This window comes from Simochromis diagramma, unplaced genomic scaffold, assembly GCF_900408965.1.
Source record: "Simochromis diagramma unplaced genomic scaffold, fSimDia1.1 OVJJ01000348.1, whole genome shotgun sequence".
In the NCBI taxonomy this organism is placed as follows: Eukaryota; Metazoa; Chordata; class Actinopteri; order Cichliformes; family Cichlidae; genus Simochromis; species Simochromis diagramma.
The window spans coordinates 231,415-259,029 of NW_024386755.1; the positions used below are offsets into that span (position 1 = coordinate 231,415).

Below are 27,615 nucleotides of genomic sequence, written 5' to 3' on the forward strand. Positions count from 1 at the left end.
ATGACTGACAGCAGTGATGACAGCAATGCGGTCACGGTCCACATTTCAAAGCATTCCCAGGTACCAGACGGAAGAGGAGGAGAAGAAAGAGAGGGAGGAAAAGAGGAGGGCGGTTAAAAAAAATGTCCAAGAAGATTGCATCTTCCTCTCGAGGTAAAAAATACAAATTAAAAACTCGTCTTTATCCAGTGTTGTTTACAACAGACAGTCACATTGGAAAACAAAAAATGCAAAGATTGAAAATGAAAAGTGCACCCGCACTCACACGCATACATACTTACAATTAGTTTCTTATTTTTGGGAAAACAAAAACAAAAACAAATAAAACAACAAAAAAAGTGCAAGCAAGATCACAGAACAACAATTTACAACAGAGGCCTAGAGTTGCCCAAAGGCTCAACCCTCTGACTGAGCCACCCCAACAGCCTGAAATGATGGTGGAAGGAGGAGATGGGGGTAATGGCATCAACTTGAGACCTGGAGGTTCCTGGTGTGGCTTTGTTGGACCCCACATCCCCACCCTTACCACCACCATCGCTTTGCTTCATCCATTTGTACAGAGAGAAGGCTCAAGTTTCATTAAACTTTCCAAAGACCCAACATGGCTTCCCCGCCCACCCCAGATAGTACAATCAAAGTTAGTTTGACTCCACCATGCTTCTCCTTTTAAGTGCCAGGAAAGCTCCAAATATAAAGGCTTTTCAGTCACAATGACATCATCATTATCATCCAAATCCCAAACATTTCCATTATATTTAATCTAACAATCACCATTAAATATTTCCACTTCATCATCAAACTATTTCCACACAGACATGCTTCAAGTCTAGGTGTTAGCTCTGATTTGTAAATGGAAATAAACATTTCTTTTTATTGATTGCTAGTGATTTTGTCGGCAAATGTAACACTAATTTAACACACCATAAAGTCATACAGTATAATCCGAGTGCCTTGCGTGAAATGTGTACACTCAAGTCCACTTTAGTTGTAATCTGTACTCAACATTACAATCCTCAAGCAGTGTTGTGCCATGCAACTGGTTCCACTGAGAAGAAAATGTCTGCAGAATAATAAATAACACACTATTTTGGTTCGATTTGCTTCTTTCTTTCTTTTTCTTCACTGACCTTCTGTGGATATACGCATACACTCATACACACACATGTACTCACATATATAGAAACACGCACTCACACACAGAGGCATAAACGCACTTGGAGAGCAAATGTAGCCACGCTGTGCAAAATGTAAAATTATTTTTTTTAAAGGTACAGAACCAAACAAGCAAACAAACAGGAACTGAACATAAGTTAAAGGTTTTTGTCGTCATTATTTAAAAATGCATTACCGACTTTATCAAAATATGAGTCATTCATGCAAAGTTGAATTGAATTGAGGGGGTAGTACAGTATTTGCACCTACTGCCCGTCTGCATCAGATGGCAAACATGAGTACAGTTCAGATACATTCTAGCGAGCCATCTGATCCTGTGAATTTCCTTTCAGAGACATGATGCAGCATTAAAATGAGACGTTCATTCAAGCCGAAGCTGGCCGAGTCTGAGCCGTTTCATACTCTTACCTGTACACAAAAATATGAAACACTGTGTAAAATGACAATTTGTTGCCCTTAATTCAATCCCCATATTTACAGCTATTGTCTCCAAACTCAAACCTCACATCCGCACTAATAAATCATTTAGAAATGTCCCCATAAATCAGCACTCGTACTTCACCTGTCTTCTAAAAATGCTTGTTAAGTTGCCATGAGAAACCCAGTTAAACTGGTTGAGGACACTATAACGGGTCATTTCAATAAGAGAAAAATAAAAGATCTCTTTTCAGTGAAAGCCCACGAAGATGCATGCTGGCTGACCATTTAAACCCACGTTTCTCCACACTTACACCAGATTCTTTAGCGCAGACTAGCAGTGTTAGCATAACTTCTACAACAACATATTTTTCTTATCAACCCCAAAAAACAGAAAAAGAAACAAATCAGATGGCTTCACAGAGGCTGTCATATGTCATTTAAATGTATACATGTTAACAAATGTCCAATACAGTTTAATTTATTTATATTTTGGTGACACTGTCTCGCTTTTAGACAGGTTTGATCTTGAAAGAGCAACCTGATTGAGTATTGCTCTATGCTAGCAACACAGAGCTTAGCATATCCGCTAATGTAAAATCAATGACCCCTTAACATTATTCTGTGGTGATAATTGTGCTGATAATGGCAAAGACTGTGAGAAAATTAAGTACTCACATAAAAATCTATTTATGCGTAGCTAAAGGTGGAATACAGTTTTATAAAGACAACACCTCTTAAGGGGTGTAGTCCGTAATCAGGATTGCAACTATTATTTATTACAAATTTTTACTTATCTGATAAAAGAGAAGTTAGAGTGATGGGAACAATGACTGTAGAAACGTTTTCTGTAGTCATTGGATGGGACAGTTAGCTTAATCTCAAGACTGGGGAAACTACGGGGGCCCTGAGAGGTCAAATAAACTGCAACTTAAGAAAACACCAGAAAACAGAAAAACCAAAAACGTTAACCAAAACCTGTAAAGGACTCCACAAAGAGACAGACGCTTAAATGAAGCTAAGGATTCATCTGTGTTACGTTTCGTTCAGGAGAAAAAGACACAAGATTTGTTTTAATTGTGTGACTTACCAAATACTGTAGATACACACAAAAAATACTTGTGTTTCGTTCATTATATCTTGTTTGTTTTTTTCGTTTTTTCTTTTTTTTCTTCTAACTGTATTCTATTTAACCTTTGTTGTATTTTTTGAAAAACACTTTCAAAATATTGAAATATATTTTGAAAAAGGGTGGAGTGCCCACTCCGGGTCAGGGACTAGACCCTGCCCCAAGTGGAGGAGTTTAAGTATCTCGGGGTTTTGTTCACGAGTGATGGGAGAAGGGAGCGGGAGATCGACAGACGGATTGGTGCAGCAGCTGCAGTGATGCGGACGCTGTACCACAGCGGTCCCCAACCCCCGGGCCTCGGACCGGTAACGGTCTGTGAGTCGTTTGGTTCTGGGCCGCGAGAGTAGAGGCGCAGGTGTGAAATGTATGGTTTTCAGGGTTTTTATCGGTTTTCAGCGTTATTTTGTTATCGTTTTTATTGTTAACTCGGTTTTCCTGGGTCTTTTCACGTGTGTTATGAATAAATCTTCTTTTTTCGGTACCGGTACTAGTTTTATTTTGTTGTATTTATCCACGACACCTTAAAGGCCGGTCCGTGAAAATATTGTCGGGCATAAACCGGTCCGTGGGCAAAAAAGGTTGGGGACCGCTGCTGTACCGGTCTGTTGTGGTGAAGAGAGAGCTGAGTGTAAAAGTGAAGCTCTCAATTTACCGTACAATCTACGTCCCTACCCTCACCTATGGTCACGAGCTGTGGGTAGTGACCGAAAAAACGAGATCACAAATACAAGGCCAGCCACCCTTCCTCCGAAGGGTGGCTGGCCTCTCCCTTAGAGATATGGTGAGAAGTTCAGCCATTCAGGAGGGGCTCAGAGTAGAGCCGCTGCTCCTCCACATCGAAAGGAGCCAGTTGAGGTGGTTCGGGCATCTGACAAGGATGCCCCCTGGGCGCCTCCTGGGTAAGGTTTTCCGGGCATGTCCCACCAGGAGGAGGCCCCGGGGCAGACCCAGGACACGCTGGAGAGATTATATCTCTCGGCTGGCCTGGGAACGCTTTGGTGTTCATAAGCCGGAGGAGGTGGCTGGGGAGAGGGAGGTCTGGACTTCTCTGCTTGGGCTGCTGCCCCCACGACCCGACCTTGGATAAGCGGAAGAAAATGGATGGATGTATTTTTCTATTTCTATTGTGTTTTATTCATCATCAGTTTTGTTTTGTGTGCTATTACAGCATTTTAGTATTTGTTGGTGTTATTTTTCTTAGCTACAGTGCATTTGACCTCTCAGGGCCACTGTAAGAAACAGTTTTCCTGGCCGTATGTCTGTGTAGGGTTTCACTCAACCAGGTCATGTTAGTCTAAGACCCTTGAATCAAGGGTGGCTGGTCTTCTTTACGTTTTTTGAAGATGTTTCACCTCTCATCCTGGCTACCAGCACCTCTAATGCTTATGGATTAACGTGTAATATAAAACAAAAGGTTGTAAATGATAAAAATGATGATCTTCAGTGTGGGTTATGTGCCATACTATTCATTTCTTCCATACTTTCCAGAGTCACTTCAAGATGCACTCTGGCATATAAGCCACGGTGAAATGATGAAACAATTCCTTTAACACTTTCTTTTTGTCTTCACTCTGTCAGAATACCTGGACGAGAAAATGCCGACTTTCCTTACATCCACTTGACCTCTGCTGCTCAGATCCTCGCACAGATCCTGCCTAGCTTGGAAATGGCTACAATTATTGTAGTTTTCAAATAAAGTCCCACAAACAGACATGCACACACACACATACACACTAACACACACCCAGTTTGGCCAAAAGAGTTCATATTACAAACACATTATTGCGAATTAAGTGTGCTTTCTCTTCGATTTCAATTACAAGTTTTGAAAAAACAACTGAAACAACAACATGCGAATGAAAAAGAAATTAAAAAAAGGAATCATTAAAAAATACGTTTTTTTGGCCTCCGCATAGGCCAGACAAAGATCTGCATTGTCCACACATTGATCCTACATTCTTAACACACAGATAATACACACCAAGCACCAGGAGCGTTTTAGTCTCGCATTGGCTTCACAGTCATTGTTTCATCGAGGGAAAGGGCGAACAAAGGTCAGGTAAAGGATTTGTGAGGGACGCTAAGCCTAAATTGTATTTTTAAATACATCGTTTGATCAGAGATAGTTGATTAAGAGAAAAATCCTTCTCTCCTTTAATCAGAGGATCACATCCGCACACTAAAAACCACCGGTGTCAATCCCAAAATGCATCATTAATTTTGTGGAAAAACCCCATGCAACGAGAGAGGACAGGGTGAGGTCAAAGATGGTCTGAGTTCCTGACCAGAGACTCCGACGTGTCCGGCGAGGGTGAGGTTTTATGAGCGCGTAGATGGAGAATCAGTCGAAATTCTGTACAATTCACTCTGCCTTTAAAAAACTGCATGGAGCAGGAAACCCTGCAGACAAATAATGGAGCAGAGTTCAGTGTCTCAGCTCTGCCGTGCACGGTAAAGGACAGAGGGAGTAAATGAAATTTTGATTGGGTGTATATTTCACAGTTGACTAACACTGAAACATACTGCTCCATGGTTATCCAGGGTCTTCAATGCCCTGTCCTCTGCCTAACACCTATCCATCTTATTAATTCTCGCTCACTACTTGACTGAGTTGCAGCTGAAGATCATTAGGGCTCATCCGAGGGCCCTTATGAGGGTTCCTGTGGAGTAGTATGCCTCAGAAGTGCCCTTGGCAGGCTGAAGTGTGTGTCTTGCTAGCAAACTTATTGCCAGCTGATGAATTCCTCTGTTGAGACAGAGCAAGAATGAAGGGAGGGGGGATTCAGGTCAAGCACAACAGGGAATTCGAGTGACCAAAATAAATAAATAAACGGGGCGGAGGTTGGCTCGCCACTGGAAAGACGTTTCGGGAATATGCATCGCCGTGGTTGCTGTGTGCTCAGTCGTGTCAAAGGTCGCGGGGACAGAACGTAGAGAGAGTAGCGGCGAGCAGATCAGAAGAGGAGAGGGGGGGTAGCCTCTGAGGCACAGTGAGGGGGGTTACGGAGAAGTGGTTTTGGGAGAGGATGAAGGGCCAAGAGGAAGAGGCGCAGCTCAGCAGATTAAGTGAGGGTGATGTAGGCTGAGGCCTTCTCCTTCAGTTGTCTTAGACACAGATGACAGCTCCAGCTCCCTGTACAACACACACACACACAGATTGGGAGTTCAATCACTGCTATTGTAAAGCCTTGTGGATTAATCCCTCATTTCACACAGAGCGTTAAGTAACACTGTAAATTAAAGCTCCGTGTTTAAACACCACACGCTGTGCCTGTGGTTTGTGGGTGCAGAGGATCTGACAAGTAGTTTGGTTTGGATTCCGGCTCAGGATTTGTGACATTAATTAAACATAAAGTCGAGACAGATGCTGAAATGTTCTCCTCAACCTTAACGCTTCAAAGTGAACCCAGACTAAAGGTGGTACACAAATATAAGTTTATCATCGACGCGTGTGCGGAGACCCGAAATTAACTGACTGCTGCTGAATTTTAAAAAATGTTTTCCTGTAAATCGAAAGCATCGCATGTGTGGGCAGAACTTGACACTGTTAGTGCGTGTTGAACACAAGTGGCACCGCTACTGTATGTTCAGCCAAGTGACACTTTTGCCATGGAAACAGATTATCTTTCTACTACTCATTTCCATGACAACGCCATCAAACATTTTGAGGCAGCCATCTTATGTGGCAAATGACAGTTTGATTTAAACAGAAGTACCTTCTCCATTTCTGTAATCGCAGCCACGGTATTTTAGACCGCCGTATTCAGATTAAAACATTCATTCAAAAAAGAAAAAGAAAAAACAGAAAAGAGTCCTGAGGGTCATATTCTTTAAAACTGCCTTAAAAATCAGCACGACTGCTCTGACTGCAGGTTTCACTCTCCTCATTCTACCTACAGCACAGATAGTTCCACGTCTCTGTAATGATAAAAATGTTCTCGTGGTTGTGGAAAGTTGTGAAGTCTGATAAAAATGAGGATGCGGTACATTGTGTAGCTTTGCGGCGTGCATGCGTACCCTCTGGCGGCTCAGACATCGGAGGGCTCAGACAGTACATGTGATAGCCTCTGTCACAATCGTCACAGAACAACAGCTGGTCCTGCAAAAGAAGAGAATTAGTGTCGTTAATCACACGTGCGCACGGTCTTGAAATCAAAGCCGAGGACTGCAGCGGCAAAACATAGTGTGTGTAGTGCTTTAACAATGATTTTGTATTTATATAATCAAGCGACTGGGGTGTGATGAATATGTCCCTGGTTGTTTTTTTTAATTTCATATTCATAACTTCAACCTTTGTTGTGGCAGGCGGTAAAAAGCTCAACAGGATCAACAACTCTCTTTCTTTGTTGTATTTACACTAGATGCTTTAACCAGCACTTTGAGTCCTGCATTGCAGTCTGTGTAAATTTAAGCACCTTCAAAAAAATCTGCACTTCTGGAAGGGTTTTCAGTAAAATTTGCTTGATCTCAGTAAATTGTGGGCAGCACTATAACACCATCCTTCAGCCGTGCACCGTCTTCATGCACTCAAGTATTTGAGCCAGACATCAGCCTCGGATAACTACAAAAATAAATATCAGCAGTATTCACTTATACCTGCTCTGCCTAAGTTTTTCTGGCATTATGTATGAGCTGTACATGTGTGTGTGTGTGTGTGTGTGTATGTGTGTGTGCAGCCACATGTGCTTAGATTTAACGTGTAGTAGAAAGTAAGAGCCTACGTCGTTCTCAGAGGTGCCACACAGGCTGCAGGACTTGCACTCGATGCACTGCCAGCGATAAGTCCTCACCGCAGCTGTCATGTTCACTGTGAACTGCAGACAGGACGGGTGGCCTGGGTGCACACACACAAACACACACACACACACACGCGCGCACAGGCACACAGGCACACAGACACACGTTCACTATTTCTGTCTGTATTTTGAGGACAGTCATCCAGCTGTTTCTTCCAACTGTAAATTCATTTGCTTCATTCAGGTGATCTGTTTGAGGAGAACTTAGCAGGTATTTTGCAAGCGACTGAATGCTTGCTTGGTTGCCGCTCCCCCCTGCATATTTATGAAGAATGTAAAATACGGTCTTGATAATAACCACAATTATTGGCATGTGAATTAATCCATATAGTTGCTTTAACTTGGTCTTAGACATAGACTGTATATAAAAGATGGGCAGAGCTTTTGGGTCTGAAAAATGAAGCTAGAAGTGCCTTAAACCTGCATTATTTCTAACTGTCAGCAAGAAGAAGGTCAACTCCATAGAAGTCTATGAGAAAATGAGCCGACTTCTCAGTTGATTTTGACCACATGATCTTCTCAGCCACTAATTTCAAGTCTTCATCAGTACTGTTTAGAGTAAACTTGTTGATAAACCTTCAGGTTTTCAGTTATACTCCTTGCTTGTTCCAAGTGTGGTTGTCCTAAAACACATATATAAAGGCAGTTTTTCAGGAAGTACAATTTAGTTCAAGTAGTTTAGTTTAGTTTCTGTGTTTTTTAACTAGCCACAGCTAACAATGTCTTGGTGCTTTATGGATGCACCTTGCTAACCAAGATTGCCAGCTAGCCTGAGATGATCAGCTCTTTGTGTTGGTGAGATTATCAGGATATTCCCAGTGGCTACATTCAGCATTTATATAGAACCCACTGCCCTAGTTAAATAAAATGACAGGGAAGTAATAACAGTTGTCATAAACTGAAGTCCACATTTCAGTCATTTGGAAAACAAACTATCTCTTCTTTTCTGCAGTTAATTGAATTTTTCCCGATATTTACTGTTACATGATTATGATAATATAAATGTTATGTCATCCACACTTTCTGACATTCCAGTTATGAAGGACCATACCAGTGTCTTGCATGCACTAGCCCAATCACTACAAATCACATAAACCCTTTTTTTTCTCTCTTTTTTATTTTTCAAACATAAATGTGAGAAGAAAAAAATATGTAGTACATGCAGTCAAATTATAAGTACACATTCTGCACCACTGCACCATCTGCTTTTATACAGATAACCGAAATGTACAAACACATCTCACACCAAAAAAAAGAGCCTTATAATAAGAAAACAAAAATACAAGCACATTAAAACAAATACGTTCTCTACTCTCTCCACTAAAATAAACGCTCCTTGCTATTCACAGTCAAAATACATGCTAGGAGGGGGGTCGTTCTCTCATCAAATCAGATTCTTCGTATCAAAGGAAAGAGGAAACAGACAATCATTGTAATATCACACTTGGATGATGCACAAAAAGCTAGTGTTGAAGGCAGAACATAATATTCTAAACACTTTTGTGTTTTCTTGCCAGACAAGAAGGTCACATTGAGATGACATTTTATTGGTTCCATTCATATTTCAGTGCCAGCAAAATATCTGCATGAACCGCAGAGCAGAGTGTTGTGATCAGCAGAAATGATCACATTAAATTTGTAGAATAAGAGCTTCAGTTATACACAACATTGTCTCTCATAATGCACATCAACTTATAATTTCCACGCCTTTATACAAAAGTTTCCTCTATTTCTGGTTATGGACGTCAGCAAAAACCTTTTACCAACCATATTTGTTGCTCATTATAACCCATGAAGAATCAGTTTCTTTAAAAAATCCAATCATTATTAGGTTTTGTTGTTTTAATGAATACATTTGAATTGCATGAATGCAGTTAGCCCTGATTTGTAAGTCGGGATAAAAATGTGATTAGGAATGAGAAACTGTCTGAGAACAATTTACATTACAGCCACCATTTCCCAAAACACATCATGTTGCTTAAGTTGTTTGCTTTTAATGTATTTTCTGGTTTCCAGAGAGCCACCCTTTTCCATCAATTTGCATACAGCGTTCGACTTCCAGTGACTTATAATCATGAGATATTACATCAAAGAGAAAGGCAATAATCTGCTATTATTTAACCACAGTTAGTTTTGGCTAGTGATGCTGTTGTTTTCTCATTGCATCATTGTTTACCATCATTATAAGAGGTAATGTGCTCTTTTCACAGCTAAACTTGTGGTCAGAAGCATGAATGTGATGGTTATTTAGGTATTTTAATGGTTTTTTGATGTGTTTGTTTTCTAGGGTGGAATGATTGCACAGCATACATCTTTGTTGACTTGCACAAGTTTGAATTTATTTTGGATTTTCTCCAATCCACATGGGGTCAAAATTATACATACACTCAATTAAATCTTTTAATAAGTGCTGCTAAAGGTTCTACGCTCTTTTAACTTGACAAGGCCCATTATCTTATTAACTCAATAGTCATCATGATTGTCTACAACTGGTAGTTTCTCTTCACCAGCATAAGACGCATTTGTCTGACAGCACTCACTGTGAATACTCAGATACTTAATACTCAGAACAAAGGGAAAATCCAAGGAACTCATTGAAGAGTTAAGAAGGAAAACTGTTGTTTTACATAGCTTGGAAAGGTGTCTTGGAGTCTAAACAACTGAAGGCTCCAGGATCATCAGTTCAAACAATTGTATGCAAGTACAAGTTATTTGGATGTGTCATCGCTTTGCTAAATTCTGGAAGAAGACTCAAACTGTCACCATCAGATGAGAGGAAACTGATTACGATGTTCAGGAACAACCTATGAACACCAAGGCTCAGCCCTAACACATGAACTAGAAACTGCTGGAACACCAGTGTCATGGTCCACAGTGAAACAAGTTTTACATCACCATGGACTCAAAATGGACCAAGCAAGATGCCCCTGCTACAAAACCTAAGAACACTATACCAGTTGTTGGGCATGATAGTGGTACCATCATGCTCTGGGGCTGTTAGTACCTACTCGAATCGACTCACCACGGATCACCACGACTCGACTCGGATCAACTGTTTTTTTTATTACAATCCAATACTACCTAGCGTGCATGGTTGTCGTCATAGCAACGTGTCAGAGCGTCCCGCTTTGACACCTTTTGTTGTAGCAACACAAATGCTACAACAAAGGGTGGACGTCAAGGCGACAATATACCTGCTGCTCAGTCTGTGGCTTTTCGTCAGACTCGGGGATCACGGCATTGTTTTTTGCAGCCCTCATTGCCAGGTTTTAAAAAATGCCGTTTTTCATTTCCGTGAACGAGTCATCAAGTGATGCTACTGACCAGCCAATCAGTGGCATGCAGACTAGAGATGGACCGATCCGATATTACGTATCGGTATCGGTCTGATACTGACATAAATTACTGGATCGGATATCGGAGAGAAATAAAAAATGTAATCCGATCCATTAAATATCAAAAAAGCACCTCACAAAACTTGCAACACGGCGTAACTCGGATCATAACCGTAGCACGTGGCAGCAGTATGCATCACGTGATAGAGGGGCTGTGTGTATTTGTAGCCTCGCTATCAATCCGGCATTTCATCTCCGAGGAAGTTATCCCAGAGAGAAGTAAAGAAAATGTGTAAGTTCATCTCTGAATGTTTGTAAAGCATTCCCGCGTTAAGCTTAACAACCGACATATGGAGCGACTGCCTCTTCTCTCTCCCTCCCTCTTCAATACTACTTCAATCATGAAACTGATCAATGATCAGCTGATCGGCTTTTCTGTCGCGAGTCTGTCTCTCTTGTTTGTTTTTGGCCCACTTAGGGCGAGAAAGAGGAAACCAGCGGCTGAACAACAGCAGCACGTTTAAGCTTGATAATCTGTTGTTAGAATTTATTTAATATTACTTTCTACACCAGGATCTTTTTCTACGTAGCTGACGGTTGGTAACTTTGCAGGGGCGGATCTAGCAAAGTTTAGCCAGGGGGGCCGATAGGGCATTAACAGGGAAAAGGGGGCACAAAGACATACTTTTCTTTCTTATTCTCATTTAAAATGTCTAGCTTTTATTAAATAATTATCCAAATCTTACACCCAAAGTTTTAATCTTATGTAAAATATATAGAAGTCCATTATTGTATATAGTAACTATTAAGTCTAATATACCCTAGTAAGCTATAGTACTTTTTTTTTCCTTTGGGAAGGTACGATCTGTGCAGTCTGCAATTTTGCTGAAGAAAGATGTTGAATCTAATTAATTATTCTTCAAAAACAATTCTGTGCATTTTTTTTTCACACTGCATCAAATTAAAGTTGATTACGTCAATTAAGCATCATGAGGTGGAGGGTGGGTGGTTTACTATTTTTTTTTTTTTTTTTTTTTTTGCTGGGAGCTTTAGAACCCTATTAGTTAGGTTGCTTACTCTTTAAAATACCAGAATAGGAAGGATGGAGTAGGTTTAAGTTTATTAGATTGATCAGTATTGCTGAACTATGAAATATTTTTTTGGTGCAGTGTATTTTTTGCATACAGGTGTAACAGAATAACTTTAGTGGGGTTTTTTTAACTTGAGTACGAACTTATACAAAAAGCAGCAAGATATTAAAAAAACCGTTTTAGTGATTAAAAAACACACTATATCGGATTCATATCGGTATCGGCAGATATTCAAAATTATGATATCGGTATCGGTATCGGACATGAAAAAGTGGTATCGTGCCATCTCTAATGTAGACTGATGACGTTAGATTTTAGTACCTGCTCAGATCGCTTGGAACCCCGGCCGAGTGGGTACTAAAAAAGTACCAGCTCCTATGGCCTAATGGAAAACCCTGAAAACCTGGGCAAACCGTGCCGAGTCGATAAGTAGATACTGATGGAAAAGGGGCTTTAAATTGATTAGTGTGGGTGTATTTATATATTTGAGCCTCTACCTATACTGTTGACCCTGTGTGGATTAGAGAAAATCCCAAAAACAATACAAGTTGTGCAACCAGCTCTTGTTTTTTAAAATTATAAAAAACGTGTGCTGTATAATCATTCCCTGGAAAAAGCACGGTTCAAAGAAATCATGACATTCATGCTCATGATGAACATATGAAAACTTCTGATCTCTTTGAGTTTTGCAAGTAACTCTTTAAAAGAAAAGCCATCAGCTCACTGACAATCATGTTGTGATGATACCAGCATTAATGTTGTGTTCTTTGGTATTGTGACCACTTTAGTGTCTGGGCAACCACTACTTTAAGGTTTCAGTGTGGTTACTTGGCTAGTAAGGACTCTAGTTTTACTGTACATCATTTGTATTACATGGGCTAAAACAAAAAACACTGGTATGGTCCATTTTAAGCATTAATGAAAAGAATCAAAACTTTATTTTACTTAAAATGGGCCTATTGTGCTTTTTTGTTACTTTCTGTCATATAAAGTTATCCCTTATAAGGTCATTTGAAGCACAGAAGCCCCACCCACCCCGTGATTAAAAAGTCTCTTAATAAGATGCAGCCAATCAGAAGAAAGTTCCCTTAAAGAGTTGGTGCCCTTAAAAGGGAGGGGAGTTGAAGTGGAGTGTATCAAACTATGAATGAACTTGGTCAGTACCGAGGTTCAGTATACGACAAGTAATGATTATTTTGAACTGCCAATCGTGCAAAGCTACAAAGTTCAAGAATAAAAATCTGGAAATTAGCAAAATAGAGCCACATTAAGTAGTAAACATGAAATCTTAAGCCAAGAAATTCAATGTATTAAAACTGTGCCTTAACAGCCATTCTGCCAATCATCCCCTTCAGTGGTGCCCTACCTGAGCGTCCACAGTCCGCACAGGAAATAAGGTCTTCAGGACAGCCGGTCTTCTTTGAGCCTCCGAGGCAAAAGTCGCAGTAGCCGTTGGCAATGACTGAGCCATCCGCTGCTTTCTTGGCTGAGAGAAGAAAAAGAAAAAGGGGGTAAGAAAAACTTTCTCCCAACTGGACTCCTGGGGAAAAGAGGATGAAGAGCAGGAGTGTAAATTCATAAGTCAGTGTTATGAAATGTTGCCTCGGGGTGAAGAGGCTGTATCAGTCTCTCGACAGTGAGACAGATTGAAGAGGGAAAACCTATAAAAGTCATATCAGATGAACAAAGCAGCCATCACTGAGGTGTGCTGGGAAGCATGGTCAATGGAGTATTACAGAATACGAGTGATTAGAGATAAAATGATGAGATAACAAAGCAAAAGAAAGTAGACGTGTAACTAAGTCTTGGTCACTACTCATTATTATATATTTACTTTGGTAAAATAAGCACCAACGCAGGCCTGCTCTGGAGCCTGGGACTCTCCAAACACTGGCTCACCCAGGGAGGGTGGGACCGAACAGAAGGGAACGTCCGCTGGGAGCCCCTGGGGTCTAGCAAATATTTTCAGGAGTGGAGGAGGAGGGAGAGCAGAGGGAGACAGAAAGAGAGAGACCGTGTGTTCCCGTGTATGTGTGCGTGTGCTTGTGGATGTGTGCGCGTGTCTGTGCATGTGTTGGGGGGTGCCGGGACAGACCTGCCATCATGCTGAGCACGGAGAGGCAAGTGCTCCATGTGAAGCCGTTTCATAATAATTATTAACAAAGAGAAATTCCCCCTGCCTGCCTGAGTGCTGTGTATATACTGTAAGTATCACTGTATGTGTGTGTGCATGATCCACACGTACCCCTTATCTCTCTGTCTGACTGTTGGTCTTCCTGCCTGTCTGTCTGTCTCCTGCCTGTCTCACTACTGTTGATTGCATAATCACTTTAATGGAAGCAATCACATAACCACTGCAGACTATTTGTATGTGTGCTTTCGTCTCAAAGATGTAATGCAGCGGACGGGTCCTTCACAGTGAGTCACCAGGCTGGTGCACTGGTGAATATACAATAGAGTGGATTATACAGGTACACACTCACACACATACAAGCTCAAGTGGAAAACCATTCATGCCGCAGGAAAAAAAAAAAAGCACTATAAGCAATACTGTGGTTGTGCTCTTATGAGAGATCATTAATCCATCCATTTATAAGGGTGGAGTCTTGCTAGGCCGGAAAGGGGAGGAGAGGGTGAATTTGATGGAATTTGATGTTGGAAAGGGGAAGGTGGAGTGAGAGGAAGAGATTGGGTTTCTACTCGAAAGGGTACGTCTTTAATCCCCAATGAGAAATAAAAAAGAAAAAAAAAAGTCCTGATCAAGATGAGAGACTGGCAAACATAAAGACAGACACATGGGAGAGGAAAGGAATAATGCACTGTGTCTGCTACAGCAAAACCATAAGCAGTAGGCTCTATATCATGAGATCAGTGTAGTACTGTGCACCGTAACTCTGAGCCTGGTTATGCACTTTCATACTCTATATTGTAGAATCATGAATACTACCATCTATATTGGGTTATCGACTATCAACAGAGATAGCAATGACAGTAGATTTACTGTATGTGTAAAACAGTGTCTATCTAGTCCCCTAGCATTTCAATATAAATGGCTGCAACCTCACATTTCTCAATAATCTCTTCTGCCGGTGGTGATATAATGAGATCTGCTGGTGTCAGCTTTTTCAAATGATGATAGTTTAATTGAAGAAAAAAAATTACCTGCACATCATCAGGCTGGTGTGCTGGCAAAGGTTAGACAGATATGTCCTGCCCTATTTTCCCCCCTTAATTAAAAATCATCAGCCAGCCAGTGTGGTCTTTTTTGTGGATCCAATTAATGAAATGAAACGCCAACAAAAAAATCATAATCACCAATATATTCATCTGTTTTTTTCTTACTATAGTATTGACCAAGTTGCAGTTAAATAGTGGTAAAATTACATTTTATCCAAAATTAAATAAATATTAAAAAAAATACAGTTCTTACATTTTCAAGTACATTACAGCAAGTCTAGCGGTGGAGGCAGTTATCTTGGCTTAATATTACAATCAGAAACCTATCATGTCTGTGTGCTAGCATGTTAGCATAATGTTTTAGTGCTTTTGTAGCTATTAATAATTCATCAATCATCATAAAATTCCCACCATGTCATTATACTTGCTGCTTACTGTAAACTGCTGGCTGTCTGTTACATAGGAAAAAAATCTGAACACAGGCCAGGCATACGAAAATCCCCGTTTTAGCTATGCATGCCGGCATGCTAATATTTGCCACTTAGCAAAATAAAGTACAGCTGAGGCTAGCACTATCCTTGATCGCTGCTGATGACCAAAGGTATTTCATTCAGAAAAATTATCAGGGACAGACATCCCATTCAAAGAATCCTAAATTCATATATTGGAGATAAAGTATCTGAATTTCAGGAGCGGGACCACGCCTCCAGTTCTACAAGCTGTTCGTTCTCATTCACGTGCCCCACCCTCCCTCTCCTTTTCAGTTCTTTAACGTCTTCACTTCTATTTAGTACATGAGGAACTGCCAGGCCTGAGAGCTGCCGCCAGTCCCCTTCATGGCCTTCCCCAAACTGCAAATCAATTCATGTCTAAGCCTCACCTTATCTACTAAAATGCTGTCAAACCTAAAATGAGGACATGGGCCCAGCGAGTAAATATGCATTTAATACATATAACATGCATATAATGAAAATCACAGCAAGAGCAAAGATGGTGGTAAAATTTCCCTTGCTTGGGAAAAAAAAGCTTTAGAAAACCTTTTATCGAACAAACACGGCAAACTTTTTTAGTGGATCAGAACTGACTGGAGATTCTTAAAATGTAATTTTTATGTCCAAAACAAATAGACAGTACTTCACAATAATTGTCCAAATAGCTCCCAGAGGTATTCAGAATAGCAGCAGAGTGGTGAGGCTTGCTTCAGCTCATCTAAATGTTTGTACAAGTGTTTTCAACCCACAGATGTATAGTGATAAGTCATTGTCCTGCTATGTCAAGCATGGTATGGTAAGACTGGAGGAAAAGTCAGAAGGTGTTAGCACCATACTTACAGAGACCTTCCAGTCTGAACCAATGCGCTGGACCAATTAACTCAAGCTGCCACACGCTAGCGTTGATCCTGGGCCACATGTGCAAACCGTGTGACGATTTGTTGCTCCATCAAAATGAAGCACAGGACACAGTCGATCAAGAGCGCAATGATCCTGGATGAGGATGCCGCAGCTATTTAAGTGTATTTACTTCTAAAGAAACCAGTGCAGCCAGATGTTTACTGCAGGAGGATGTATAAAGCTGTAGAGACATATGCGGCTCGCAGGCCTGGAGCCAATGCAAACATGTTTTTGTCTTCTTGTTCTGGTCAAATAAATTGCTTTTATCTTCACTCCTTTTATTTGGGCTCACCGCTGCTGACTGGACCTCACAATTCCTGGCGGGATAAACTAGACAGACACACATGTGGATACACACACAACACATTCAAACTGTATTTCATCTGTGTCTCTGTAGTTGGGTGTGCACGTGCAGATCTTTGTTTGCCTTTGAATTTCTGCATGTGTGTGTGTGTGTGTGTGTGTGTGTGTGTGTGTGTGTGTGTGTGTGTGTGTGTGTGTGTGTGTGTGTGTGTGCTAGGAGGCCCCTGAGAGTGAATCAGCAGGTCCTGATGCATGTGAGTGAGTCGGGGCTGCCCGCTGGCCTGCCTGCGTAGACGAAAAAACTCATCAATGATTAAACGCCTGTGGCCATGTTTCAGAAGCTGCCTGCAACCACAGACACGCCATTGCCGGCAAATGGTGGGAGGGAAGGAGGGAGAGGATGGCGATAGAGAGAGCGAGACAATAAAGAGGGCTGAGCTAATGAGCAAAAATAAAAGAGATATATACCAAAGACTGAAAAGACTGGCAATCATCAGGTACCTTTCCTTCTCCTTCTCTTCCTCCTCCAGAACCCCTCAGTGCGGTTGGCTCTTCCCCACCTGTCCCCTTTTTTCCCTTCACCTCCATCTCCAAAATTTTAACCTGCCTCAACCACCCTTTCCTTTCCTTTCTTTCTTACCTCCATATCTCATTCCTATACCTGACTGTCCTTTCCCTCGCTCCCTCGCTCCCTCCCACCCTCCCCCCCTCTTCCAATTACCAGGAGGAGTATGAGCAGAACCGCACACTTCACAGCTTTCAAGTGTTGGAGAAAGATCCTCCTGGGAATTATCCAGCAAGAGATGAATCCTCAAATGCTCCTCACCCCCACCTCCTCTCCCCTGCTACAATACCTACCCTTCCCCATTCTTCCCCATCCCCGTGCTTATAATTTCTCTCTCCCACCCCGTCTCGTTTTCTCTCTCCTTTCCTCCTTCACACTGCTCCTCGGTAACCTTGTGTTTTTTCGCCCTCCAAGCAACCTCACGCTGTTGTGTCTGCACAGCTGAGGTGTGTCACATTACTTTTTGCAGACTAACTGTATTCGCTCAAAGTTATTTTTGTCATGTTTGCTTTTTTTAAAATTATTGTTATTACTAATATTATTAATGGTTTCATGAAACTGGGGATTTCTCACAAAGAAAGAGGAGAAGGTGTTATTTTAAAGTTGCTTTTTCATGTTTTGCTTCCTCACCAGAGCGTGCATTACCAAGAAAAGCAGCATCTTTTTAGATGCACATCACTGCCCATTGAAAAAACAAGCTAAAAATGTTATTTAGTCATAAAAGGTCTTGTTTTCACCTTTGTGGTAATGTATTACTCAGATAATCTGAGCCTTTTGATTTGACTACTTAAAGAAGAAAGAGAAAATCCAAACATTTGGACTTTCATAGAGCAATAAATGTTAGTAACAAAGAGAATACATTTCAATAAATCATTTTGTTGCTGCAGTTGCAGTCACATGCAATGGAAATAGTATAAAGAAAGCTATGCTCTTTAACTCCTTATTTAAAGATCATATGGATGGTGGAAGGAAATAAAAAATACAAAGGCGCCATGAAGAAATCATGACTTCTGTGTCTGTGAGCGCTGCTCAAATTAACCCTGAATTCTTCTCCCCAGCATTGCTCTTTTTCTCTCTTACTTACACCTCCAGCGTCTCTTCCTCCTCCTTCACCCCTCTTTCCCATTTCCCTCCAACGCTAACATGAAACCAGCGCTTCAGCCTGACTGACTGGTTGATAATCTCCTCCTTTGGCTGACCACAGTGGAAGCCTCATTAATTTAGCGCTTTCATCCGAAAGGGAATTACCCTGGCCTCCCCACACACACGATAACAGGCCTACCTGTTGACTTTTCGCACTCTCTTTTCCACCTCACTTTTTCCTTTAAATTTTCTCATAATTTCACTCCTTTTTCCTTCCTCTTTGTTTTTTTATTCAGCACATTCAAGCATGGTATTGGCATGACATCTGCTCAAACTGACTGAATTTAGTTCTACCCCCGTTATGTGAAGATACACAAAAAGGTAAGCTCGGCCATTGAGAAAGAAATGCGCGTTTCCATGGATACCACTGTCACAAAAATACAAAACTTGATTAATCAAGGTTGAGGTTTAGACGGGAATTAACAAGTGATGTCTGAATGCTCTCATCCCAGCGTCTGTCTGGTCTCTACGATCACCGAAGGCAGCAAACGCCCCTGTAGGGCAGGTGCAGAAGGGAAGAAGACATGAGGATCAGGTACAAAGGTGAGGGAAGAGAGGAGCAGGGGAGGATTTCGGGAACAGATGAGGCAAAAAGAAAGAGAAAAGAGGATGAGAAGGAGGAGGAGGAAGCACAAAGGAGAGAGGAGGAATGGAGGTAAAATAGAAAAAAGAAGAAGTGTCTCTTGTTGTATCGGAGCAGCGGCGTGTGAAAACACACACTCTGCACTCCTGTCGCCTCGCTGCTTAATGAGGAGAGCTTCTCGGGAGAAGCGCGTGCACGCACATACACAACGCGGGAAAAGACACCCGCGACCGCACGCATACAGTAGAGCGCACGCGAGCGCACACCGAGATTTACAACCAAGCCTTTTTAATAATAACTTTTGCCGTCCAGTTTCAGTCCCATCCCCCTCTTGCTCTCTTTAATGTGATGAATGAGAGTCCCTGTAACCCCTTGCAGCCACACACACAGACGCGCACACACATGCAATTACAATCTGAGATATTGTACAGTTTTTCCATGAAACAAAAGGAAAAGAAACAAGCAACATATAGGGCACAAATCACGTCAGACTACATTCACATAGATGCAAAATCCCAAATGCTCAAGAAGACATTTTCAGAGGTTTTTTTATGCAGACAACGAGGCAGAGATGCAGTCAGATGGAAACCGTCAGTCACAGATGAAAAGTCACTAGCTTCCTTCCTCTCTCGCTCTCTCTCGCTCTCTCTCCATCTTCCTACTTTCCCTCCTTCTTCCATCCTCTCCCCCTGTCTTCCTCCTTGCACTTTCATGCGTTCTCATTATTGCTGCTGCTCCCTCTGCCTCTGATTCGATCTCTTCACTCTGCTTCATTGTGCTTCTTCTTCTTCTGTTTTTTTTTGTTTCCCTCTTCCTTATTTGGCCTCTCTATTTTTCCCCCTCTGCTTTACTCTCAAAGAGGAAATTGGAACTCTTTCCTGCAATCCATCTGTTGTCACACTGGTGCCTGCACCGGTGCCATCATGCTCTGTTCTTATTCTGTTTTCTCCCCCCATTTTTTTGTAGCTTTTTTGCACCCCACCCTTATACAACCACACATACACAAGCACCACTTTTACTCATGTCCAGTCAGCAGGTTGCGTAACTCCCAATGCATTGTGGGACTGGATGCATGCATTTCTGTGTGTGTGCAATGTGAGCGTGTGCTCTCAGAGATGACATTGCAAAGTAAAGAGGACAGAGACAGTTTTGGTGCATAATAAAACTTGATCTATGGCTGCTTTGTAATCACACTGACCCACAGGAACAAAGATACACACACACACACACAGGCACACAGGCACACGTACACACAAGCGTACAATCCGTCAGGCTCTGCAGTATTCTGATATGTGCACATTTAGCAAATAGACACACACAGACGCACACTACCACCCCATAAATCATGCATGTAAAGAAATCACACACAAACGCGCACACGCAGGAAATGCCGATGCGTGCAAAACTTTGTGCACACACACACGCACGCTCTTACAAAGAATCGCTCCGTGGCTTGTGTCCCTGTCCGCAAAGAGTTAAAATGCAAATTATTAATCCTATTTTGTTCCAGGGACAGAGCCAGCTGGGAATGTGACTGTGAAATCCTGTTTGAATTGGGCCCTACTTCACATGGTCCACTATGTTAGCCCTGCGCTCTCACACGGAAATGTCAAAAATGACCAACCGGGGGTAAAAAAAAAAAGAAAAGAAAAAAGAAAAAAAAGAATAGATATGCATACAAAAGCAAAAATTTGACAAAAAAAAGTAGAGCACAGATTGTATTTTGTTGTGCCACCGCAACACTGAAATTAAGAGTGTGAGTTTCTGTAAGTGGTGACATTATCTTTGCATTTAATGCTGCTTGTGCTAACTTCTAATTGGAATTTTATTCTGCACAAACAAGAGCTGCAAGTGGCTTCATTACTGTACGTGGGGGCTTGGCAGCTTCCCAGGAGCAACAACGCTGTAGTTTAGACCAAGTGCAAAAAGTTTGCATCCCTCAAACCTTTTACTTCTCGCTCTTTCCAATGTTTGCATTGTTCCGTCAATAATTTACAAGCGTGACGTGGCGCTCAAGTTTTACGGCTGCGGTAAATCCTTTCACCGACAGAAAACTAGACAGCAGGAGATGGATGGAGGGTGAGCGTGGATTTGGCACGGTGGTAGGGGAGGGGTTGTGGTGTGGTAGTGTGGGAGGCTTATCCAAACATGGCCAAGACAACTGAGGGACCACAGAACAACCATCCAGCAAGCCACAACACCACATCTTAAGACAGAATACCAAATGAAGCAGACTCCAATATTACCCTGCCTTCACCACTCCAACTGTCTGGGGGGATCTATATGATGAATCATGAAGAGGGTTTTTTTTCTTCGTCTTCTTTTTCTCTCAGTCTGTTTAACTCTCTGCTTCTCGCTCTGCTTCTCTCTTTGTCTGTTGTCTCTCTCCCATTCTTTATGTTATTTTTAATGAACTCTGCACCCCCTCCTGCTCCTTCTCCCTCCACTTCAACTTCTTCCACCCTGCCTTCTTTCATTCTCTCTCCCCCTCTCCCTCCTTCCATCCTTTTTCTTCTTCTCTCCATAGCTCTCCTTCCCTCCTCCTCTACCACCTATCTCTCACTCTCTTTCTCTCTCTCTCTCTCTTTTCAATGTACATAACAGTGTACTCTTTAGGAGGGAGCCCTGGCGGTATCCATGGCAACCGGATTGCTAGGCAACAGCCGTTTCTCCCTTCCTTTTTCCTGCGCCGTGCAGCACCGGCAACAATCAACCAATCAAAAGCTGAGAAGGAACGTTCGAGTACATGAAAAGTTCAGAACACATCCAGAAAGCAGTGAATGCTGGTTCCACATGTGAAAATACACACAATGTACTGATGGATGCACCAGCGACACAAAAATATACACCAACCTTTCCAGTTTAATGAAGTTGTCTGCACTGCGGTGAATATTCAGCTACTTTTGAAGATGTTTTTTTATCATTTGTCTTATAATCAGATCATTTTTTCATTTTTATGTCTTTGCTGTTTCAATGTAGCAAATTTAAGGTAAATGTTTCCTGCATATTAAATCAAAATGAAAGGACATGACTCAAGTTTAATTAGTCTTTGGATTGAAACTTAAAATCAGCAATGTGTTTAGGCCAGCATGATCTTATTCCAAAACATGAGATAGTCAGGAGAAATTATCTATTTGTTCATGTAAATGGAGAATATATTTCCCGTTTTACCTGTCACAGGATTCATATCTTTGATGTAGTAGGATGTAGGTTTTTGGCTGTACCACATGTGTTCTCTAAACTCCACAGAGAGGACAGGTCAACCAAGGGAACACAGTGTTAAGATCATCTGTTGTATCTGCGCAAAAAAGACATTTGTCTAATCCTAAACAAGTAGCATCATTGCCTAAACCCAACAGAGTGGCTCTGGTTCCTAAGCTTGAGAAGTTTTTAGTGCCTAAATTTAACAAAACAACAAACGAAGTGTCAAAGTAACGGCAGATAATGTCTATAAATGATTCCAGGGGACTCGAGTTGTGGTTCCTGGGGACAGATGAAATGACTTAATAAGCCACCAACCCGTACGGTCTCCAGATGCAGACTTTTTTGCCCCTTTCAAGCTAATAAAACTTCACTTCCTGTGAATGCACATAAATCAATAGATATGCATGCAATACACTGAACGGGCTGAGATATGAGACAAAAAAAAAAAAAAAAATTAAAAAAAAACTGGGGTTAACTGTGTCCATGAAGATGAATCACAAGTATGCATTTTCAGAGTATGTCAAAAAAATGTCATGAGACTGTTAAAAAAAAACTATTAAAAAATCTTGGAAAAACATGGAAAATGTCTTTTGTTTTACAAAAATTTATGGGCATTTCTTTAAACCGTAAAATTCTATGTGTAGTTAAAAGAAGGGGGAAAAAATATCCGGAAAAAAGTAACACGAAAAATTTTAAAACTGTGTTCTTAAGCTGGAGGGTTTTTGTTTTTTTTTGACCGTGTATGCAATTAAACCTCTGGCCATGAATGAAATTTAGGAGACATGCTTCAAAATCTTATAAGATGAAGCTAACAGTAATCAGAAGTCTATTAAACACAAAGGGCATTTAAACATAGACAAAATGAGTGCATGAAACATTAAGCCATTGCTCCACTTTGTCCCTAGGACTTACAGCCAGGTTTTGGTAGCAAACAGCATTTAGTGCAAAGACTTCCCATCTAGTCCCAGTAGAGACACACATCTGTATCTGCCCAGTGACATTGCTATAAATGTCAGCGCAACAAACACGAGAGCTGCCGGAGTCTTCCAACACCTCAAATCACCTTTTCCGATATTCCGAAGACAAAGACAGATGGAAGTAGAAGGGGGGGAGCACTGCTGAGCACAGCTGAATGACAACAGACACAAAGTGGGTAGTGGCCATTTCAGGTTCTCAGTGTTTGGTTGATCAAAATTCCTGCTTCGCTTCAGCCTGCAGAGAGCAGGAGGAGAGCGGGGAGGCCATTTTGAAACACAAGAAAAAAAATGTAAGTGGGGAAAAAAACCACAACAACCAACAATGGTGAGTAGGAACAGAGGGATACTGACCTTCAAAGGGCTCAATTACATGTCTCACTCACACACACACACACACAAACACGCACACAGACAAATTTGGAGTTGGGCGTGATTGGCCATACAGCACTCTCACGCAGCTCAGTGTCACAGAGAGGCGTGCGCACATTCATGGGCATGCATGTGCGTGAGTTAGGTGCATTTTTTTAATAACACACACACACAGACACACACATTCTGTGTCCCTGCTGCTCTACACCGTAGGACCGTCTGTCCGTCCAGATAAAGTGGCCTCTGAATCTCAGTTCTGATTTGAGAGAGGAGGCTTTAATGACAACTACACCCCCGTCCCCCTCTCCTCCCTCCCCCACTCCCTCCCACACATCCCCCCCCCCCCCCCCCCGCCCCCCCTTCTCTTTTTGTTTTTTCTTTTATTTCACTCAGTCATCCATTCCCATATTCACAGGTGCTGTTTTGCTCTGTTTGGGTTCTTCTCATTTTATCTACCCATTTTATATCCCGACTCTTCTCCCATTATTTTACTCTTCCTCGCTCTCTGTCTCGCTCTTCTTTTTCCTGCTTTTCTCTATTGAAGTCCACAAAACCAATTTTCAGGTGGACAGTGCAGGGCCGACCTCTAAAGTAAACATCCCCCCTTACTTCTCCCCCCTCAGCCTCCTCCCTCTCATCTCCGTCTCCTACCCCCAGCCCTCCAACCATCACACCAATGCCAAAAAAAGACCCCCACCTCTCAATATTCTGCTCTCCCTCCCTCTAACCTCCAGCCTCTTCTACTACTTCTCCTGTTTGGAGAAAGAGAAACATAGTATGTTGTGCGGTCATGAATTTTAATGGCGCAGCTCATTTTTGAGTAAACAGTATATCAGCTAGGATCCAGGAATACGTGGAGGGTTAGTAACGGTGGTTGATTTTAGCGATGGTACACACAAACAAAGAAATTAATTATAAGGAAAGCCAAAGCAGATGGATGGAGAGAATGGAAAGCGGGGGGGGGGGGGGGATGCAGAGCAAGATGAGGAAAAGAAAAGTGGTGAAAGATGGACTCGGAGAGCAAGAGGGAAGGAAAAGCTCATCTCCTCGTGGAGTAATCTGTCGTTTATCACGCTGATGGAAAAACAGAGAGAGCAGAGAGGGGCGAGGCTCCAAAAAAAAACCCAAACAGACTTTTATAGTTTCTCTAATAAGTTTGTGTGTTTTTCGGCTCACCCTTGTGTGTCAGGGATGCTGCATACATGCTATAGTGTCTAGACAGCGAGAATATAGCATGAATTATGCATGCGGGGTTGCTCTCATTCAAGGGAAGCCGTATTAATATTATTACATATGTGGCAATATACCAAAAGATGGAGGGTGGAGGGTGGTGGAGCCTCTTCCATGGCACTTGGCAGACTGGTTAAATGTAAAATGTTGCACACACACACACACACACACACACACACACACACGTGCACATATATAGACACACACAAACACGCACATCAATGCATTTACACTCACAGAGTCTCGCAAATGCATATGCACTTGTGCATTTAGAGTCTCTCTCTCTCACACACACACACACACACACCAGCCAAAAGGCTAAGCTTTCTTTTTCATTTCAGCAGAGAAGATTGGGTTTTCTGGAGCCGCGTGTGCATGTGCATGTGCGTGCATGCATGTGTGTTTGACTGTGTGTGTGTGTGTGTGTGTGTGTGTGTGTTCACGTGACCATGTGTGTGATTTCTGACTGCTTGGGAGGGAGTAATGGGGGATATTAAACAATTCAAATGCTGTCTCTCTTGCTCTCCTCCACTGGAGAGACCTAATACTGCAGCCTGGCCACACACACACACAAACACACACATTTTACAAACACACACAAAGATATATATAGAGAGAAATGTATATATATATAAAGGACTGTTGTGTTCTGTCAGACAAATGGCCAGTTTAAAAACACAAAACACACACTGCCAATTAATTGAGGCAGTGTGGTTTCACTGTGGACATTGTTGCAGTGCAGATAATGTGGATGTGTGTGTTTTGTGTGTTTATCTGTGTGCTCTATTCTGAGCAAATTGCTTGTTTTAAGACCAGGAGGAACAAAGAAAGAGGATGATTCGTCTGTGCTCTTCTTTCAAATGTCCACAGCTATTTCTTTTTCCTTTTTTTTTGTGAACAACTGTAGCCAATTTACTCATGATTACTGACCAAAACACAATCTCCCGTAGGATAAATGCATGCTATTGTCCTTAAAAGAAGTCTTCAAAAAACAAACAAATCACACACACACAGAAGACAACACTGAACGCCGAACACGGCAATAGAAAACTGGTCCGGCGGATGAGAACAAATAGCCAAAGAAAAAAAAGCAGAGCAATTTTGATGCTGCAGCTGACAGGATCAAGAGTCGAGGCCTGATTCCCAACCTGTTCATAGAAACCTAAATATTTGCTTTACTTGTTGTTCATTGGCACTTATTGCTCTCTTATCGTACCCATGATACGTTTAGCAGAGCCGTTGTAGCCTTGTGCTAAGTGCAGGCTTGGGATCCCAAACACCAACAGCAGCGTTCTGCATATACTACAGTACCATTCAGTGAATCACACTGCAAAAGTGATCTCTGGACAGTCTCGTGCCATATAATGTCTGTACAAACCTGTGCCCCTCCAGATTTTGCAAAAGGCCCCTTTATAGCTTTGGGAAATCTGCCAGTTTTCAATAATTTTCACACTTACTTCTCACAGTTCATTTTATTTAATAGGTAAAAATAACACAGGGAATAATGTGGCATGAGAGGAAACCAAGGTGAGTTTTAAAGAGAATAAATGTCCACAGAGGTGTGACTTTTTTCATGATGCACAATAATGTGTTCAAGACAGTTGTAAGCAATTACATATATATTGACTGCAGTCTAATAAACTGCTTCATGTAGTGCCTGGGCCTGGGCTCCATTTCCCAAAGGCATCTTTTTTACTAAGACTGTCGTCAGCAGACTTACAATGGGCCTTAAAATGCTTTAGGGAAACAGGGCTCTGTTTTGTATGTGCAACCTCACTGGAAAACCAACAGGAAACTGACTATTATTTACGTTTGTTACACCTGTGTCATTCCTGTTTAAATGGTTTCTATGAAAAATTAGTGAAAACTCAGTGACAGTGAACATGATTTCTCTGAAGTTATCAAATGTGATGGGCCTGTTTACATCGCGTGCAAATGTTTCTAAACTACAGTTTACTGCATTTGCCAAACCAGGTGTGCAGCCGTATCATTTTAAAAAATCAGTTTGGCTGAGTCAACAGTGATTAAAGTATGGCTTGAGGCATAAAAAATCTTCCTTCATTAAAGTTGAATAATCAGCTTGTTTAATGTGTGCTTTGCTGGACTCACTGGTCCCTGCACTGGAAGGAAGCATTTGCATTGCATCTTAACTCACAAGGTGTCTAATTAATCCAAAATGAATATAATTCTGAGAATTGTGATCTGGACGCTTCAGCATGAGCTAAAATAAACTTTATAACACCTTACATACTTTACAACTTTGCTTCAGTTTGCAACAGTACTACAAGTCTGGATTTCAAGCACACCACAGCACTGAAACTGTGCTTTTAAAAGTTTTACATGACCTCTTAACAATAAAAATTACTGACCTAGAAGATTCTGTCATTTTAGTATTCATTCATGTAATTTTTTAAAACCTTAGCCCTGATTTTAATATTGTATTTCATGGTATTCTTATCTCTCAGCTTCTTCAGAATCAAAAGAATTGTGCTGAAAATGGTTTAAATGTTATTTAACCAACAAAGATTTTACAGTTTGACTACCCACATAGCAAAATTGGTATGGCCCAGATCTGGCCCACACAATGTGTTTACACGTGGCCCACATACCGCAAAGAATGACGGCCCTTTGGTGGCCCAGATCTGGTTTGCCAGATGTGGCCCACACATGGGCCAGCACAAGACCAGTTGCAGACACACTGTTTGCCCTGTGCTGGCCCAGAACAGTTTCAG

At 41.6% G+C, this 27,615-nt stretch overlaps 1 protein-coding gene across 4 annotated transcripts in view; it reads right to left on the reverse strand.

Annotated features, from left to right (window-relative positions):
- Positions 1 to 3,782: 3,782 nt before the first annotated feature.
- dpf1 (D4, zinc and double PHD fingers family 1) overlaps positions 3,783 to 27,615 on the reverse strand; it is a 51,744-nt gene continuing 27,911 nt past the window's right edge. Inside the window, exons 9-12 of one of the 4 annotated variants that reach the window (XM_040024126.1) lie at positions 13,308 to 13,427; positions 7,441 to 7,553; positions 6,737 to 6,818; positions 3,783 to 5,852 (exon numbers count right to left, since the gene is read on the reverse strand). In XM_040024126.1, coding sequence (XP_039880060.1) covers positions 5,782 to 5,852; positions 6,737 to 6,818; positions 7,441 to 7,553; positions 13,308 to 13,427 — 386 coding nt within the window. In that variant the 3' untranslated portion in view covers positions 3,783 to 5,781. The other 3 variants (XR_005694795.1, XM_040024117.1, XM_040024138.1) reach the window with 3 other exon arrangements.